Raw genomic sequence first — 20,758 nt, forward strand, 5'->3', positions numbered from 1 at the left:
AAACTATAGAAATAATGGAATTAATTGATTATATTATGAGTGAACTCTTTCAGCTTTCTAAGGTATATTTTTGCAACGCATCCATTTTATGAGAGGATCTTTAAACACTACGCAAACCAGAGTACTTTTAAAAGTTATTCTTATTTTACTGCTTGGAAAAACAATGCAGTGCCATAATGGGCCTTTACCCAAAGTTACACAACAAACCAGTAGAGATAACTTTAAGACAAGTCAGTATTATGCCCTCTCTTACTTTGACCACTTCAGGAAAGCTTTCATCTGTCTCAGGAGCTTCCGTTATTGTCCAGATTTAATAGAAAGTTCTCACACACAGTAGTAAATCTATGTCCAGTTTTATATAAATTTTGCAGCAATGCTTATCTGAAAATATAGTTGTCGTTACACAAAACAACAATAAGCACTAGAGCAGCTGTGGTGTTACAATAGTTGTTCAACAGAAGGGAAAGTTTTGAAAGACTTTTGTTAGATAGTTCTTCCTGACACATTACAGCAGTGCACGTACACCTTTGTAAAATTCCATTACAACTTTGAGGACACATGATAACATTTATTGTAGTTATCAGGCTTCATAGTTTTGAGAAAAGCAAGAATCAAGATATTGATCCATGGTACTAAAATACCTGAGTTACTAGAAGAGCTAACTGTTGTTTTTCTTCTCATGATAGAAGTACAATAAGAGTGGAAAATATTTGAACCCTAGTTGTCATGATTTTTTGCTAATTATTATGTTATTAAATAGTGACTCAGGCAGAAGGGTTCATTTGTTTCTTCCTTCTCGAAGAACTGGAGATGTTATTCAGTGAGAAAGTGAAAGCTGAAACTTTCTTCTCAACTACCTGCTCTTTGTCACTAAAATTTCCCAACACGGGAGAGATTTATTTCCTTCAAGGAAGGAAGGAACACTTAAGACGTGAATGAGTACAAGAAAAGCAGGAAACCAACCACGGCTGTCAATACACAATTTATAAAGCTGTAACACTGCTGTGGTAATATCAGACAGAGACACAATAACCTGTAAAAATGATTCCTGCAGACTTGAGCTTGGAAATGAAGCAGTTAGCTATGTTAGTGCCCAACAACCACTGTGAAGGCCTGGTGTTTGAAGAACAAAGCCTCTTTCCTTCCCAGGTTGCTTCCTGCGATATTACCTTCTGCATTGCAAACCAGCTACAAACAAGGTACAAAAAAAGCTGCCGGGAGCTTTCTCTCTTTCTGCTCTTGCCTATTTCTCACATAAATAAACAGATGAACAATAATTTGCAAACAGCTTCACTCCTGCTGTAGGAGGATGTGGCTTTTTTTTTTAATGATTGGAATAATTAACAGGATTTGTTATTTTCTACCACCATATGCTTCTTTCCTGATCTATATTTGCAACTCCTCAGCCCAGATCCCAGTTTTGTAGTGCTGAAAGTTAAACAGTGGATTGGTGGGGAGGTAGACAGAGCAAGTGGAAGGTGGAAAATGGAGGCTTATGCACTTACACCCTAATGCTGGAAAGAGAACAGAGAGCTGCCTAAGGTCTGTTCTTGCAGCTATCAATGAAGTAAATAGCCATTTACTTTTAACTGGGGACTGATTGTCTCAACAAAAGAGCCAAACTAATTTTGTTTTAATTATTTATTGTGTTCCAATTCTCATTCCTGTTCCTGTATTAGTTGTATTTTTAATTAACTACATTAATTGTAATAGACTGAACACTTCCTGCGTGTAACTTTGTTGGCTGGTTTAGAGTCCATTTTGGCTTACTACAAAATCAAAAAAAGAAGAGGAAACCTCAAAATACTGAAAAGTGGAGAAGATGGGCATATCTAAGTCAAATGAAGGATCTTTTTCTGCATTTTCCTGATAATATGAGCAATTTTTGGCAGTTTTTTTGTAACTGCATTTTAAGTCCTTATGACAAGTGAGTAACTCTGGCTTTGTAAGATTTCCAAAATGGTGTTTCTGTTTCTTCCTTGTTATAACCACTTGTGTACTGGGCAATATTTTATTTTTTACTGCTGTTCAGAGACCTGCTCTGCTGGAGTGGTAGGAGGTGGGTGTCTGGCACAGCACTGCTTCCATCCACCCTGTGTTTGTGTGCTCCACTGCGAGGTCAGGGACTTCCTGGATCCCTGTGGCCACAGGGCTTCACATGGGTCTGTCGGGACATGGGCTTGTCCCACCACCCCAGCCAGGAGCAGCCTCTGCCCTGGGCATTTGGTGCTTCTCTGAGGATAGCCCTGGGCTGGGATGTGGATCTGTGGGTAGGCTTGTCTTCATGGGGCCCATGGCTGGGCAGGGCAGGGCTGTGGGGATCTGGGTCTGGCCCTGCTGCAGCCCCTCTGGAGCAGGGGCTGAAGGCACCGGGGAGCTGACAGCGAGTCCTGGTCTGTGGGCAAGGTGGGGACACCTCAGGCAGTCAGGACCATTAAGGCCTAACTAGTGCCCTCCTGGCCCTGAATGTTCAACAGCCATCGCTGTTTTGTTTCATCTGTCTGGCTTACAGGCAGTCCCGGTTTTCTTGTTTTAAGACTACGATTCTGCTCCAAGTCTCCAGAAATAGGACATGTCTGGTACTTTTGGTGAACTTACAGCACCGTGCAGCATATAGCAAGCAGTGCGAAGGTCTGGCTGGCTGCTGTAGAAATAAGTGGTTGTGAACCAGTTTTTGAAACCTCAATAGCTGCTCATTTTAACTGTGTTCACACAGCAGGTTTTTGTTACTACAGTCATCTATGGAATAGCTAGCTGTTCTTTGGGGGAAATGTCTATTCGTTTTCAAGAGAACAAGTGCTGCTGTATGAACAGGTCTAGTATTTATTCCTCACTCTCTTTTGTTTAAAGTGCTCTTAGTATCCAAGCAGGGAGCAGGAGGCAGAAACTGCTATTCCACTGATCGGTTAACATAAATTATTAATGCAAATAGCTCATAAGCTCGGTGGCTACAGATATGCACTTGACTAATTTTAGTTTATGTTTGCAGGTATTGAATTTACCGTCAGAAATTGAGAGCTGTTGGCCAACGGTGTTGTAACAGAATGCTGTGGAGACTACAGTCTGCAAGCTAGCTGTTCAGCTGTAGATATTCCTCCAACGTTGTCATATCCAGTTTAATTAAATTTTTTCAACACTAAGCTCTCAACAAGTTCTGAATGTCTTTTCAGTAGTGAAAAAGGAAACATTTAATTGTAGGCACAATGCTGATTTCAGGAATGGGGGCACAGCAAGATGTTTAAGAAACTTTTGTCTGGTCTAAGTACTGAACAAGTTTTCTGAAAGATAGGAAAAAAGACATGAAGGTTTTTCCACCATGGCTGATTTTCAGAAATGGGAAAGCTCCCTCTCAATTTGATAAATGCCCGCTTATGGTAGGGGAGTCAGCATTTTGGAAATTTCACAAATATCCTCTCAAGGGTATTACACAGGGGTATAAATGAGCTACTGGTGTTTCCAAAGCAGACAAATGAGTTGAATTGAATGTTTTATTCACTCTCTGTAGATTGATAGCAACGTCATCTCAAACGCTTGCTAGTACCAGATAGCATTGGTCTCCCTGAGACTCCACTCACAATCAGATATTACAAGTTACCCTCTCAATAAGATTTTCTGAAAAGATTTGCATCTATCTTTTAATAATTTTCCCCATATTATCTAGGTTTCTTATGAGAATATCATGGGAGACTGTTTTAAAGCTATCTTTAAAGCCACAAGATGTGTTTTCCCATAATTTAAAACTCCTGGCACTGAAGATTTTCATCTGGTCAAATTTGAGCCCCTTTGTGAAGAGGAAGTTGTTGAAACAAATGTCTGAGTTAGACTGTGAAAATGCCATTTTTTAGAGCTTTATGAAAAAATATGTATTTTATAAATACAATACAGCATCCCAAATGGAGTCCTGCTTCTCCTTATCAGACTTGAGATCAAAGACAGCAGTTTCTGGTATTCTGAGTTATGAGTCATGGTGTTAGGGCAGGTAGGCTTCATTTCTGAGGCTCACATTTAGTGTAAAACTCTCCAATCCATCATGTAACTCATAAAAGTTTCAGGCCCTGAAATTTATTGTTTTCAAAGTTTTAATGTTGCTGTTTCTGATTTGAGACTAAAATCAAAGGGGCACCAAGACCTACTGAAAAAACAAAGTATTTTAACCACAGCTTTGGCAGAGTAATGTGATACTTATTCACTCTTTTCTGTCCCCAAAATGCATGCTATGTTAGGTTCATATTCAGAAGTAAACTTTTAATTTACTCAGGTTAGATGTTAAGGCACGGTGGGGAGTGGAACAAGGTTACATATATGTTTCTATTAATGGCATGCAGTACATCAGTAGGCAGAATTTTAATAGAGTTGAAAACCTTAGAATGAGTGGGGCAAAAATATCAGTCACTCACAACTGAAAAGTAAATTTGAACAACTTGTGGCTCTGGGCAGTGCCTTGCTTTTGAATCTTCTCTTGGTAGAATTCATAGATTTTCATTTTGTTGACCAAAATAAATGATTGTGTTAATTACTGCATATGTCCATGGGAGAGTAATTGCTTTCTGAAGTCTCCTGCTTCTGTGACATACCAAAGCCATGCTGTGGCAAGGCAAATAAACCCCACCATTTCATAAACATGACAAATAGAGACTGCTGGCCAAAGAAAGAAATTAAAAACTACACGAAATGTATTTATACTAAACCTGGGCCAGAAAAGGAAGTTCTACTGTTCTTTTCTACCTCCTGTTCCCTTGCCTTCCCTTGTCTAGCAATTTTCATGTGTCTCTGCTAATGGTAATTGTTAAAAGCCTGTTGTAGCTTCCATTATTCTGAAAGTACCACTTCTTTCTAAAGGCACCCAAAGATAGAAAGTGAAATTGAGAAGTGATTTTCAAATTCAAAGGAAGGGGAAGAATTGTGTTAACAAAAAACACTGGAGAAGGAACACTAAACATTTCTGATTGTCAATGTTGCTTTCCTTTGGCTGGTGCCAAGAGACATTGAAATCAATATGAACTGCATGATCTCAGCATTTTCCTGTGGCTGGATGGCTGCCCCTCTGAAACCAAATAGTATATTTGACTGGAAAATGGTTTTGTGTTCTGGTTGGACACCTGAATCCTGTGCAGATATTTACTGTGATGGTAATGTCTGCTCCTTTATCCAGACATCTCTCTCCTGACTCACTTGCTGCTCCCTTTCTTCTCTAAAAATGGGAAGAGATGGTAGAGAGGGAGAAAAACCCAAGTACAAACCCTCACTTCAAACATTGCAGGCTTTATATTGAGATATTTAATTTTGTTGTAAACACATTTTATTGTCAAGCAGCTCGGATTGACTTTATTTTATCCTGTCTTGGATAAATAACTTACTGTATTGAGTACTGGTTTATATATATATATGCTTTGTAAAGAAGATTTTGATCTAATTTGTATTTGATGAGCTGAGAAGCTGTAAATGACCATATGCCTCATCTTGGGAACATTGTAGCTTTATGCACTGTGTTCAACTAGATGAAGGATCCATTAGTGACCCAACGGAGGTGTTTTAGAGCAGGCAAGGAGAACTCTCTAAACACCATCTGCTTGTACTGTTGCTTATAAAACGGTGTCACATCTGCTGCTCTAAAAACACTATGCTGATCTTTCTTACAGTACGTGGCTGCTGCACTCCTCTTAGCAGTGGGAAAAAGAGTCAGTGCCACATTATTGGGACAAGAGCTGTTAAGTTAACTATAGATGAAATTGCATATGGCCTTCTTGGCTCCCCGTATCTTGAGACTGTACCATAAATGTCACAAACAAAATGAAGGAGAGGATTCAGCATTCTATATTTAACTGATGAAGCTGGGTAAATACTTGGACTACCAGTCTTTGCCGAGTTCTATCTTGCCCCACTTAGCTGCTGCTGGTACAACAAATACTACTATGTGCTTCAAACCTTACATGGCCAAGTCCTTTCAGATATTGAAGAGATATTTAAAGAAGCTTTATCACTGGAAAATGAAGTTTGTCTTTGCATTCAGATGAAGTGAAGTTCAGAAAACTAACATTTATTTTGGCTGTCAGATTTTATAGTTTAGAGTATTTGGCTGCTTAAGCCCTATGAGGTGTTACAAAGCTAATTTACCTACTCTGGAAGCTCAATATGTACACAGTCGCATACATTTGCAATACTACTCATTACCACTACACCCAGAGTGACAATTTCATAATGGTGTTGTATAGAATTAGAAAAACAGTCAGTGTCGGTATCAGAAAGCGAGAGCTTATAGTGATACAACAGGAATCCTTGGCTTGGAAGTGTCAAGGAACTGCAGCCCCAACTGACTAAAGATGTGATATCAAGCTTTCCACACCTAAATTAAATTGATTTGACCTTTGATTCTCATACAGTATTATCAGACATGGAGATTGTTTTCAGGGTTCTGCAGATGAAGAAAAAATAACACAGTCACCTTGTTATGGTTTATATTGCTAGCAGCTCAGAGACTATGCCCACTTGGTATGATAAAGAGTTTAAAGCTAGTAAGCCTGAAATTTGTGGTATTTGTCAGTTGTCTGTGAGGGGCGAAGAGAGCAATACCTTCTTTCAGTCAAGCTTTTGGTAAAGGAACTAAGCTATGTATTTTAATATCTATTTTGACAAAACTTTTTTACGCTACTGACAGCCTGATGATCCAACTCCAATTTACAAGGCAGAAAGGAGTAAATCTAAGCAGTGTCATGTGGGGTATCATGGCAAGAGAGAGGCAAGAATATCCCAAAAGTTGGCCGTGTGGCTTTTTCCACGGCCTTATAAGACTCATATGAGACCTAAATGATATGATCTGTCACGCAAATGTCGTGTGCTAGAGAACTGAAGCATCTCATACAATTCACTTTTTCACTTTCCTCTGGTATCCTTGAATTACCAAAGCTGTGGATTTCACCTTCATTATTTCTGCTATTGAGAGTAGTTCTACATTGTTGTGCCTGCCCAAAGAACTGGAACAAACCAGAAAATAGGACACTGCAAGACTTTTCAGGCCTGTATTCTGCTGCTGGCTTTATTACCGACCTGGGCAAATCACTTAATCTCTCTGTGTTTCTGCTACCACCTCTTACTATTTATTTTTTAGTGTATTGCACCATGAACCAGTGAAATATTAGATACCTTCCATTACAATGTATTTGAACCCAAATCTTACTTGTAAATATCATGTTTATGGATATGGAATATGCATAAGAGGATATTGTAAATGGAAAATAAAGATCCGACACTCATCCAAGAACAAAGCAATTGCTTTTTTTACAGCACAGTGGCAGATTGGAAGGGCTGAAAGGGGACTGAAAGCCTTCTTATATAAAGGAGATTTGGCCTAGAGCAACAAAAATCACCATCTTAGAATCATAGAATCATGGAATCACTAGGTTGGATAGGACCCACTGGATCATGGAGTCCAAACATTCCTTACAAACCCTAAACCATGCCCCTCAGCAGCTCATCCACCCATCCTTTAAACACCTCCAGGGAAGGTGACTCAACCACCTCCCTGGGCAGCCTATTCCAGTGCCCAAAGACCCTTTCCGTGAAAAATTTTTTCCTGATGTGCAGCCTGAACCTCCCATGCCGGAGCTTGAGGCCATTGCCCCTTATCCCCTGTAACTTGGGAGAAAAGGGCAGCTCCCTCCTCTCCACAACCTACTTTCAGGTAGATGTAGAGAGCAACAAGGTCTCCCTTCAGCCTCCTCTTCTCCAGGCTAAACAACTCCAGCTCTCTCAGCCGCTCCTCATAAAACTTGTTCTCCAGCCCCATCACCAGCTTCCTTGCTCTTCTCTGGACATGCTCCAGAGCCTCAACATCCTTCTTGTGGTGAGGGGCCCAGAAATGAACATAGTACTCAAGGTGTGGTCTCACCAGTGCTGAGTACAGAGGGAGAATATCCTCCCTGGACCTGCTGGTCACACTGTTTCTGATACAAGCCAAGATGCCATTGGCCTTCTTGGCCACCTGGACACACTGCTGGCTCATGTCCAGTCCCAGTCCACCAACACTCTCGGGTCCTTCTCCTCCATGCAGCTTTCTAGCGTGACTTCTAGTCCGTAGCGCTGCATAGGGTTGTTGTGCCCCAAGAACAGGACCTGGCATTTGGCCTTGTTAAACCTCATCCCATTGGCCTCAGACCAGCGGTTCAGCCTGTTCAGATCCCTTTGCAGAGCCTCCCTACCCTCCAGCAGATCCACGCTTCCACCCAGCTTAGTGTCATCCACAAACTTGCTGAGGGTGCACTCAATGCCTTCATCCAGGTCATTGACAAAGACATTGAACAGAGCTGGACCCAGTCCCGCGCCCTGAGGAACCCCACTTGTAACTGGCCTCCAGCTGGAGTAGACTCCATTTACCACCACTCTTTGGGCCCGGCCATCCAACCAGTTTTCAACCCAGGAGAGTGTGCACCTGTCCAGGCCAGAGGCTGACAGTTTCTGAAGCAGAATTCTGTGAGAAACTGTGTCAAAGGCTTTACTGAAGTCCAAGAAGACTACATCCACAGCCTTTCCCTCATCCAGTAGTCGAGTCACTTTGTCATAGAAGGCGATCAGGTTAGTTTGGCAAGACCTGCCTTTTGTGAACCTGTGTTGACTGGGCCTGATCACCCGGTTCTCTTGCATGTGCTTCATGATAGCACTCAAGATCACCTGTTCCATGACTTTGCCCGGCACTGAGGTGAGACTGACAGGCCTGTAGTTTCCTGGATCCTCCCTGCAACCCTTCTTGTAGATGGGCACAACATCAGCCAGCCTCCAGTCCAGTGGAACCTCCCCAGTCAGCCAGGACCGCTGGAAGATGGTGGAAAGAGGTTTGGAAAGCACATCCGTCAGCTCCTTCAATACTCTTGGGAGGATCCCATCCGGCCCCATAGGCTTATGGGTGTCTAGCTGGGCAAGCAAGTCTCTAACCACCTCCTCTTGGATCATGGAAGCCTCATTCTGCTCCTCTAACTCCTGGGTTTGTACACAGAGGGAACAACTTTTCTTACTACCAAAGGCTGAGGAAAAGAAGGCATTAAGTACCTCAGCCTTGTCCTCATCCTCTGTCACTGTTGTCCCTTCTGCATCCGCTAGGGACTGAATATTCTCCCTAGACCTCCTTTTATTGTTCATGTATTTGTAGAAATATTTTTTATTATCTTTCACAGATTTAGCCAATTTGATTTCTAGTTGGGCCTTAGCCCTCCTGATTTTTTCCCTGCACGATCTCACTTCCTCCCTGTAGTGCACCCAAGATATTTGTCCTCTCTTCCAAAGCTCATAGACATTCCTCTTTCTGACGTCTCTCAAGATCTCCCTACTCAACTAAGCTGATTTTTTCCCCCACCAGCTCCTTTTCTGGAACACAGGGATGGCTTGCTCCTGAGCTGCTAAGATTTCATTTTTGAAGAATGCCCAGCTCTTGTGGGCTCTCTTGTCCTTAAGGACTATCTCCCATGGGACTTTGCCAACCAGCCTTCTGAACAGTCCAAAGTCTGCCCTCTGGAAGTTTAATGTGACTGTTCTGCTAATCCCTCTCTTCATCTCACCTAGAACTGAACACCCTATCATCTCATGATCGTTGTGTCTCAGGCTTCCTCCAACCATCACATGCCCCACAAGGCCTCCTCTGTTCACAAACAGCAGGTCCAGGAGGGCACCCTCCCTTGTCATCTCACTCATCGGTTTTGTGAGGAAGTTGTCTTCCAAGCACTCAGGAACCTCCTAGACTGCTTCCTTTCTGCTGTATTGTACTTCAGCGATATTCTGTTAGAACTTGGGTGCCCAGGAAACTGAAGTCAGGTCTTTGAGGCTACAGATTCTAAGGATGCCTCTGTACCTTCAGAGAGCCATTCCGATGCTAAGGCATTCTTCTTGCTAGGGAACCTGTAATGAATATCAGGAATCCTCATGCATAACAGATAGCAGAAAGAGCAGAAATTAGTATAACTTTCCCTGTTTGTTTTGATATCTATGACACTTTATATCAGTAGGATACCTATAGGATTGCTTAAGAATTAAATAGCCTACCTGGATTAGATATATGCATTACCAGGATTTGAATCTTCTAAACATCCTATATAAATGTCTACATTGGTCATATTTCTTCTTTACAATCATTATTGCAATATTAATTTCTTTTGAGAGGAATTAAAAGGAATGTTAATCCAGCCTGAGCTTCACTAATCTGCATTTTATAAGGATACAGGCCTTTGTAACAGCTTTTTGTCCTCCGCTGTCTTGAGGGCTATAGAAATTAAACACTATAGGGCATATATTGACTGAAATCAGAGATAAAATGAATACTTCAAGATAATTTTGTTAAGGCGACAAGGAGGCCAAGGGAATTGCTTATATGGAGCCAAAGTTTAGCTCATCAGACTAAGTCACACCAGAGGCAGCATGAGCGCATCAGTGACTTTCCAGGTGCTTTGTCCTGACAGGTGGCTGTAACATCAACCTGAGCTGGATGATGAGACTAGTACAACTCATTTGAGAGATGAAAGACAGATGGAGAAATGAGACAAACAGGGATGCAGTTATGTTGGTAGCTGCCAAATATCAAATATAGAAGAAACACTGAAGCTGGTGCCAAAACAAGCTGAGAAGCCCACCTAATGTGCCGCTACACAGACACATCACTCAGGGTTCAGTAAGACTATATGTTCATGCAATGATGCTGACTAGGTAATAGATGCTTATCATTTGCTCTACCTTCATTAGTGAAGGTTTGCATAGGTGTGGCTAAATTATTCTCAGAGATGGCTCCATAAGCATGGTTAGTTGCTACGAAGCAAGGCCTTGTTTCTGCTCTCTCACCACCTGCCCAATTCTGGAATATTTTATACGTTCTGAAGTCTTAAATTCCAAAATGTTTTGTTGAAATGCCATTATCGCCCCCCAAGTGCATATTTAAGACATCCTCTGCACCAAATTGGAACATTTTATTGCTAGTAACTAAGAAGGTATATTGCAGTGTACTGAGTCATTTATATTTGCATATTCTGCATGGGATAATATCATGTCCTTAGGTGACAGGTGCACAATTCCTTAAGATAGGTATGCATATTGTTGCAATGATGAGGGCAATAATTAAGTGCTGCTAAATCCTTTTGCAGACAGAATGTGTACTACTGTCCTGATGGTTTCTAGTAAGATGGAAAGATACAGCTCTTCTAAGAAAGAAACAGGGCAGCTCTCCTGTCAATGTCTAATATTGCGTTATGTGGTACCTTGTGCAGTCAAAAGTAGGTGTGTAAAGATGAGACCTAGTTGGAAAATTGATCCTCATTCATGTATTGCTAAAATTAACTGAAATATAATATTGAGGGTAATTTGAGTCTCAAGATACTGCAGACTTACTCAGGTCTGGAGTCAGTCTCCTATATGATTATTTAAGAACTAAATTTTTACCCATAGTGTCCTCCTGGAACAACAGCAGTGCAATCCAAAGCTTTCCTGAAGGCACTGCTTACATGGGACAAACCTATTTAGGACAAAATGTGTATTAAAAGGAGCAGATCAGTCTCCTTTCATGCTTGGCCTTCTTTGGCTATGAGGAAAATATGTTTTGTTTGGACCAATTCACATCTCTCTCTGTGTTGATCTGTGCTTCTAGAGAATCTGACAAGCATTTCTTCCAAGTTATGAGAAACTTGCCACTGTGTTCAACCCTTTTCAGACTTTTCTTTGTATTTTTCAGCCTACTGAACAAGTAATTTTATTCAGTCTGGAAGTATGACTGTCTTGAGTTGCGTACCCTCCTCTACACTGGTCTGTATTTAGAGTCTTGCTTTCATCTAGTTAAATAATTTTGCTTTCCTTATTTATCCAGTGACTCCAAATTTAGATAATATTAGAAATGAGAAAGAATTTCATCCTGCTGGCTAGGTTACTAAAATATTTAGATAATAGCAATGCCATGTCCGTCTTATTTGGTAATTTCTTTCTACCTGTCAGAATTCCCTTTAACTTCAGGCACTAAATGGAGCATCCTTTTTGATACTGATAGCTGGCTGGAAATTCTTCTGCATAGATTCACAGTGAGGTTGGTTTCATTGTGAAATTTCATTTCAGTGGTAGCTGCTTGCAAACTGATAAATAATATTTGTTGCAGAAATGTCCCTGAACATTTTGACCGGTTCTCAGAAGTCTGAAGGTTGAAAATTACTTTAGTGGGTCTGGACCTAATACAGACATACCAAGTATGGCACAGACACAGTTGTGAGTATATCAGGGATCTTCATAAAATTTAACAGATAGGAGGCAATGTCACAGCACTCCTCTTCTATGTCACTTTTTCTATTTGGTGCAGCTTTTTTAACCTCAAACTTTCAAGCATGTTCTTTGATGCTCTTCAGGATGTGTTGTTATACATCTGCTATCCTGTTTTTATATCTAAGTCAATGTAACTGGATCAATTTCTTTCTCTTGAAGATTATCTTCTGCATATGAATAATAACTTAGCAACTAAAACTTGAAACAGTTTTAGGCGATGTTCTATATGTGTATTCAACTTCATTATATAACCAACTACTTTTTGAATACCTTTAGAATATGGCATCCAAGACTATCTATACAGTTATCCTTTTGCTTCTTAATAGGCATGCTTCAGGTGAGGACTTGGACTGAAGAAATTGCGTTGATGTCAAAGCTTTTGCCTCTAGGCATGTAGGAGGCACGAATCTTTGGATGTGGCTGAACACGTTTTTCCTTTCTTTTTCATCCTGCCACTCCTTTCTTTTCACATGTTGAGCTTTGCAGTCTGAGGCATTGTTTGCTGGTAACTACAGTGTTGAGGTTAAATGACTAGATTTAGAGCAGGCTGATGCTTACATTGGAGTAGACTGATGCCTATATTAACTGAGTAGAATCACAGAGCACTCGGGAGTGTCCAGTCACTTAGTGCTCTATCAGTTAGACATTCCAATCTGTATAGTACAAGCAAGTCCACCGGAAAAGATGCTCTGACAGATGGCTAATTGAAATGTGAAAAAACCATACCCTGCCATAGGCTCAGGCTAGAGCCTCTTGACCCCTTTGCAGGACAACTCCCATTGTGGAGCTTTGACACAACACAGTGTGCAGATTTTCTCTGTGTTTCATCATCTTTCACCTCTTCTCCCTCTGGCCATCTTTAAAAGGTGATAATTAAAACATCCAAAGGCATCCTACAAAATCCTAAACTTCAATTGCTGAAGATCAAGACCGGGATGTTCTCTCACTTGCTGCAGTGAAAACAGACAGCCTTTTCTTTGTCTTTAAATTTAAATATAGTTTTTAAAGGGTAACTCAACTGTAGCAGCTTAATTTTAGCAAAATCTGTGTAGATATCTATTGTCTTAAGCAACAGTTCCTGGACCTTTGTTGTTTTACCAAGTTTACAACTAGTGCTCTGGAGACATAATGGCATAATGCATCAGTTTAAGGTCTGGTAGCTCAGGATTTCTGACAACGCCATGCAAGCAAAGAACAACAATTTCCATTTGTCCCCTTCCATAGGCACAAATACATCTTCCTCAACCAGCTGAAGGATCTCATAGGAACAAATTAAAACCTTACATATTTTTGGCCAGACCATGGAAGAAAACTTCAGCCTTTTTTGGTTATTTTTCAATTGTTAAAGTTTTATTTTCTGAAAAATCGGGAAAGAAATAATCGATCTAGATGTATTAACTCCAGACACACAAATCTTTGCAATATTTACAGGATATCAGAGCTCTTGCCAGTACATAAACACACTAACTGAGCATGCCTTTTTAGTATAGGGATACCTGATCAAGTTCTAAGCTAGTGAGCTCAACTACCTAAGTAGTCTGTCACAGTACTCTCCTCACCTTTTTCTAAGGGTACCTTGACTACTCATATTGAACTGACCCGGTTATATACATTATTCATTGCAGTGCAGAAATACCTTTCTTTTTTAATCTCATTTTTTCCTTTAAGACACTAAACTAAAAGGAATAGGGATTTGTATCCTGTCTTTCTTTCCTCCCTCTTATACCTCCTAGGGCTGATTTCTTCCGCTATTAAAAATAAAGCCTCCATGTTTGTTCCACCCACAGAAAAATTTGTGTACACAGTAAAAGCCCACCCAGGAAGACAGAAACACTTCTCAAATTGTCATGTTAATGAACAAGTATTTTTCACACGCTAACCAAGGAAGAGAGAGAGCTCACCATGCTTGTACTTCTAGGCAGAGACGCAGATTTTGTGGCTGGCATATCTTTGCTTCGAGAAATCATAATTTCTACAGGCAAGCCGGATTTTGTTCTGCATGAGGCACCATTATCGAGTGACCTGAGAGAGGGATTTGTATCCAGGGATAAGGATTTCTCTAATTTGCGTGGTCGTGTTCCAGCCACAATGTCATCGCTTTTCAGACTCTCGAAGTCTACTTCTTCATGTTTTTTCCCATCTAGAATGTTCTCTTTCCAGCTTTCAGGAGACTTTCTCTTAATATGCAAATCATCTAGGCTTCTTACAGTGGATGGAAAAGTGTTTTTCAGTTTAGCAGCTCGGTATGCCCTCAGGCTCATGGGATCAAGCACTCTGAAAGTAACTTCATTAATAAATTGAGAGAATTTGAGTTTAGCTTCTATTTTTTCTTCTACAACGGACAGTGAACTTGATGATCCTTGACTCACTAGACTCAAATCAGATGCAGAGGAGCTGCTTTTCTTGTGACTCTTCTGCTTCTGGAGCTTTTGGCTTGCATTACCTACTTCTGCTGGATATAGAGAAGAGTGTTCCAGTCCATGGGATTTTTCAACCACTTTCTGGCAGTGCTTTGATCGATGGGGTCGATAGCCTTCATCCTTATTTCTGCTTTTAACAAAGCATTTAGCTTCTGGCCTTGCACTACCCTGTAACTCAAAGCTGTCCTCACTGGAGCTGCAGCGTTTTGAGTAACTGTTCATTGTCAGATCTCCAGAGAGGTTCTTCTCTGCTTCAGTTCCTACTTCTGTTACACATGCGGCAGTGGATGCAGTGCATGCTCTTTCTTCTGTTGCCCTGCTAACCCCCTCTTGCTTGGCTGGTCTTCCAGGCAGAGCACCCTCTGGCTTAGCAGGGGAAATGGAGCCCTTTGACAGTGACTTCATTTATTTTTGTGTCTGTACGTCAGCTAGCATCAGTGGAAGTGTCATTCCCATAAATCCTTCTCTATCTTGTAAGAAAAAAGGCATGACTTTGGAAGGAATAACAGTGCAGCCACCACATTTTATCCCATGTGCATCCCAAATTATGCATATGTTTCATAATTAGATCAATAGCACATTCTCATCATTTTAATTAGCCATAGTAATGAACAGAATCTATAGGACATGCAAATTTTCCAGAGTATTGAGTGCTTAGTGGATGAGCATGGGCTTTCATCGATCCAAAGCAGCATATGATAAATTCTTGTCTGTTGAACTGGAAACTGAACTACCATGATGTAGATCAATTCTCACTAAGTAAAGTCTGGGGTGGTTCTGTTTCAGGGCTTTTTTAAAATCCAATAGCAGAGAAGGTCATGCTATATCGTCCTAATGTTATCAGTGTTTGCTGCTCTATTGGAAAGCTTAGTGACATATCTGCTAGACCCAGAAAGGCAAAAAGAGAAGGTGATTCTCATTTTCTACCTGCTTGTTCTTGCCATAATTTTCCTTCTGAAATAATTTTTAAAGGTTTGAATCCAGAGCATGGCACAGTATTTCGGCATTGTAAATGAGTCTGGGGTAGCAATGATGGGTTCTTTCAGTACTTTGCATTTGAAACTCTTCTCATTCTTTACTGTCTTTATGGACAGGCAAGTCTGAACAGTGAACTGCAGAATTTCTATATTTGTTTTTTATATGTGGGAACCTAAAGAGTGGTTAAGTGAGGTTAGGGAATATAGTCTGACAATAAAACCAATGTGAAGTTTTGAAGTGTCCCAATAACGTGCTGCCACAGGAACAGACCAGAGAATGAACTGACTGATAGAGTCGAAAGGATTTTTTTTTTTTTTGCATCTCCTAAATTTAGCATAAGAATGAAAGCAAGTAATTTAATTTTTTTTTACTTGTGGGAATGAGACTGTACTTACATTATGGTCATTACCACCTCCATGGCTTTGTGAATGATTAAATGGGGCAGGTGGAGAAAGAAGAGAGAAGAGAATCACAAGTAGAAACCTAAGTGACCTCCCTTAAACACTGAGGCAGGTGACAAAAGGAGGATGCCTGGAGGGGCCTGAGGACAAGGAGGAGAAGGTAGCAAGGAAGGGGGAAAAATGTCAGTGAAGAACACAATTAAAAGTATCATACATAGTGGATAGGTCAGTGCTAGCTTGAGTTAAAATGTAGTTCCATGAGCTTTTGAAGTGAATATTGTATTTAGGTCCCTCATTACAAGTCACTTTGCCCACTGCACAGAATTTATTGTCTCCACACTGGTGATTCCAAGACTCATTTAAATCATAGTGCATAAAAGATGCTGAAGTGTTGCAAATCTCTCAAATTAACATAGTAAGTGCATTGAGTGCATTAATTTCTCAAATAGCAGAGAAGATCCTTTTAACACATCAGAAATCAATTACTTTTACTGGAGTTACTTTCTGAAATGCTTCCATTTTTTCTATGAAACTGTGCCATTCCATTATATGTTACAAACATTATCCTGATCACAGAGATAATGTGGCTTAAAATGCATAAATCCTGTTCACACTGTCTTGTTTTAGATGAATTTATCTCTCTCTCACTTGAATGTGAATGGTGACAGTTTAAAGGGCTGTTGCAAACACAAAGACTTTCATAACCTTTCCAACGCAGTCAGGGAACAATGCAGCACTTGTAAAGCCAGTGTTTAGGGTTTTTTTCATTATGTACTAATAGAGACTTCTGGAAACTTACGGTTACTCATTGAATCAAATAGGATTCCCCAAACAGATAGCATCTATGCTAATGCATCTCAGGTCTTTTGCCTTCCAGAATCCATTAGAGCTTGACAAAGTGCGAGTTCTGCAATTTTAATGGTCTTTATTAATATGTCTGTTTCAGAAACAGAGCAATCCTTGTTGCTGAGCCAGAATCTCTAATGGGTTGTACATATTTGGAGAAGAGATATTTTATTTATGAGAGATTGGGCTCATTTGTGCATGAACAAAGCTATGTTAACTACAAACACAAATTCAGCTATCCATTGCATATGTGCAAATTTTGAAGTGTGAATCTGACAGAAGTCTGTGGTACCGACAGCAAAAGTGGTTCATATAACTGTCTTCTCTTGTCAGGAATGAGCCCATGTTTTCTGAAATATGTCATTTGTATAGTAGTCAAATATAATTTCTTTTAAAAATAGGAAAAACATCAGTTTGTATGTTATAGGTAACCTAGGCAAGGTAAATAAATTCTGCGGTTTTTGTACTGCTTATACTGCTACTTCTCTTTCTTCAGATGATTTGTGCCTAATGCCTTTAGAGATATGATGCAGATATAGCAAATTATTAAGAAAAAAATATGAGGCCATAGCTGCAAAATAACAAATAAGTCTTGTTACCCAAATGATATAGATCTTTTCACATCAATCCCTCTAAATCTTGGTTGGAATAGATGTTATCAAAGCTTATAGTAAAAATAAATATTCAGTGGTCTATCTTAAATAAATTCACCAAAATTTTCTCCAGAGATTATCTGAAACAGAGAAATTATTTCCACTAGTCACATGTACAAGTAGAGAAACTGAATAATAAACCAAAATATGCTTAAGAATCTGGATGTTCAAGACTTTGAACTCTTTTATAATGATTTCATGTTCATGGTTTATTTTCCATATGTTAAGTGACTTAGTTTTTAAAGTGTTATAATTAGTTTGCATTATATATCTAAATCTCTTTGAAGACATTGTTGATAAGGAGAATTTCTCATTCCAGTGCAAGCAGGTATGTCTGTGAATAGTAATGCGTTACTGCAGTAATCTGGGCTGTACTCTTAGAGCAAATACCTTCAGAGCTTAATTCTTCTGTTATTTCTTGCTACAACATATCTCTTCAAGGTGGATGTTTGCCTGACTTCTAAATTCTTCTAAAATCATCTTATTAACATTAAAATAATCATAAAAGAAAAGCTTATGCATTAATTTTACCCTATTTTAGAAATGGTCCACACAATTCTTGTAATACAGTGTGCTTGTGCAAATTAGTTGAAAACTGTCTGACCCAAATGACAGACTTCACTCTGAACGAGATGTCCTTTTTTAGCAGTTCTGCCATTATTTTTTTAGTTGACCTTTGCTGAACTCCTGCATCTTCTCCTGTAGCCAACGTTAACTGTTCTTCAAAATTAGGAAAGGGCAGTTTTTTCTATGCATTAGTGCACAATCTTGCATAACGATCAAAGTGACATCTCTAAGTAGTGTCAAGACTCACGTAGTTATAATTCATAAGTAAACCGTTTCTGGAGGCTCAAGTGGATCCAGTTTGTAATTTTACGTAGGGCAATGGCTAAGCTGTTCTAGCCTGTTCTAATATTAATATAAGAATATAAACAAAGCAATACCGATCCTTTCCTGCTAAATTGACTGCTGAATCTGAAACATTTATAACAGAATGGTAGCTGAGATAAATAAGATCAGAAATAAGCTGAGATAGCTTAAATGATGTTTCAGTATAATGTTTCAGTATTTCATTTCATAAGACTGAAGAGTTCAGGGACTTGTCTAGTAAACTTATTACTTAGGAAAACACACAAAGATTTTTCTAAAGGTTGATTTAGGCTTATTTATATTCTGAGTATCATTTTATACAGACATTATTAGCAACATGCATATTTTGTATAAAAATGGAACATAACAAAATTACCTGCAAACATGACTTCCTGAACTACAATGTCTTTACAGACCACCGTCTGAAGATTTGAAATTGAAATCTGAGTTTTGTGGGAATTCAAATAAAGTTATATTAATTCTCCTCTCCCCTTTGGATAACATCCCTGTTTTTTAAAGTTCATAAGATTTTAAAAAGTATCAAAAGTAAACACGAGATTTCTTGTATGTGCTGCAGTAGGTTGTTATGACAACTGGAAGTTTCTTTGTGTAGAGCTCTGGAAGATATGATCATTTTTGGGTCAAAGCAGACAATATTCAAAGGTTCTAGTACTGAAGTTTTTGAATACCTAAAGTGACATCTTTTGATACATTACCAATAATATATTCAGGAGATTATCTACATTTAAAAAAATAAAAAAGTCTAAAGGTTTTCATCATTTTATAATTGATAAGAAAATTTTAGACTATTAATGAAAGAAGTGTAAATCTTATTTTAAACAATATTGGGGTTTATTTTTAACTCCAATTAAGATTGATTCCAGAGCCTTTTGTACTCAGTTAGTAGACTCCAGGATTTTGGATCAATAATTACACTGTTCTCTGTGCTGCTCGTGTTGCAGCAAAGAGGAATTTTTTCTGGTACAACGTAGTGTATTTTCTGTAAGTAGTTTTGTTGCTATCCTCAGTTGGCCTTGTGACTGCCTAAGCACCAGAGCCAAACACACCAGAATTTGTAGGAATTTAAATTAATTTTGAAGTTCTCACTTTGCCCTACAGATGTGCAAGTTCTTTAACATGCAGTCCACTCTCAAAATAGCTGTATCCCAAATCTTTCTTTGCCAGTTCTTGTTCAGATATACTCTTTCCTCCCATCCTTAATGAAAATTTTATCAGTTCTTATCCACTACTCTTTGCACTTAATGCAGTCTATTGTGTAGTGGTTTATGGGACCTTTCTGTTTCACAATTAATTTATCCCTTTAAATAATACAGACGTTCCTTTCTGGGTCACTTTTAGTTGCCAAAATCTAATTTACTATACAATGTTGTCTAGCCCAGTTTCTTTAGCAAGACAGTGTTGGCTTAAAGTCTTCTCAATTTTTGTGTTATGTAGTTATTCTTTAGAAAGGGTATTGCATTTCCAAATTAATAGGAATAAGGTCTATTTCTAGGACTCTAGGAGTCACACAGCAAAAATTCCATTTCACTAAATATTACTTTCACTACTTTTTTTTTTAAGAAAAAGTCATTTCTATTGGACAAAAGATGCAGTCAGGTTTGCCTGTAGTCATTTTACCTCAGCAGATTCTGCTTTAAAGTCTTGCAGAAAGTTCCAGAAGACATTCGCTCTAATTCTGGAAGATTCAGATAGTCTTCAGGATCAGTAGAATTAAAGTTCAGTTCCTTATTTTTTTTTAAAGTGTGACTGTTCGTGGGAAGGAGTTAAAAGTCTTAAAATGTGTTTTTCCTTTCTGTATCAATTGTTGGTATCTCTGTATCACATAGTGACAAGCAGAAAATTGGACCAGTGCTGACACCATCAAATTAGTCTGGATTCTTAACAAATGGTAGATATTGTTGGCATGAAAAGGATACGGAATGATACTGTGATGTCTTACTGACCAGAGACACGTAAAAAACTTGTGTTTCCATGCAGGGATCTGCACGGTGGAGAGTTCATCCAAACTTGAATCTAAATATAAAGATCTAAAGGATCTAAATTCCTCTAAATTCTCATTAATCTACCTCTCCACCATGATGAAAAAAACATTTATCTGTTTTACAACTATGGAGTGACCAAACACAATGCAACAAATTGCTGTGCCATCTTTCTTGTCAGCAGTCACAAGTCTGATTTATTTAATTTATAGTTGCATGTTAGACAGAGCTGTGCTAAGCTTGTAAGAAGTGTTGAGCATCACAGGAGATATGTTTTTTAGCATAAATCCTGCACCATCCTGAAAACAGACTCACTG

At 39.2% G+C, this 20,758-nt stretch overlaps 1 protein-coding gene across 5 annotated transcripts in view; it reads right to left on the reverse strand.

Annotated features, from left to right (window-relative positions):
- The window catches only part of BEGAIN (brain enriched guanylate kinase associated), a 157,744-nt gene that overhangs the window by 133,112 nt on the left and 3,874 nt on the right, over positions 1 to 20,758 (reverse strand). For 2 of the 5 annotated variants that reach the window (XM_054068713.1, XM_054068715.1), the window contains exon 1: positions 14,175 to 15,137. The exons of 2 other annotated variants lie outside the window; for them this stretch is intronic. In XM_054068713.1, the coding sequence (XP_053924688.1) occupies positions 14,175 to 15,098 (924 nt within the window). In that variant the 5' untranslated portion in view covers positions 15,099 to 15,137. Of the gene's footprint in view, positions 1 to 14,174; positions 15,138 to 20,758 lie in introns of those variants that run through there. One more of the 5 variants, XM_054068714.1, reaches the window with a different exon arrangement.

Source organism: Cuculus canorus, chromosome 5 (assembly GCF_017976375.1).
Source record: "Cuculus canorus isolate bCucCan1 chromosome 5, bCucCan1.pri, whole genome shotgun sequence".
In the NCBI taxonomy this organism is placed as follows: domain Eukaryota; kingdom Metazoa; phylum Chordata; class Aves; order Cuculiformes; family Cuculidae; genus Cuculus; species Cuculus canorus.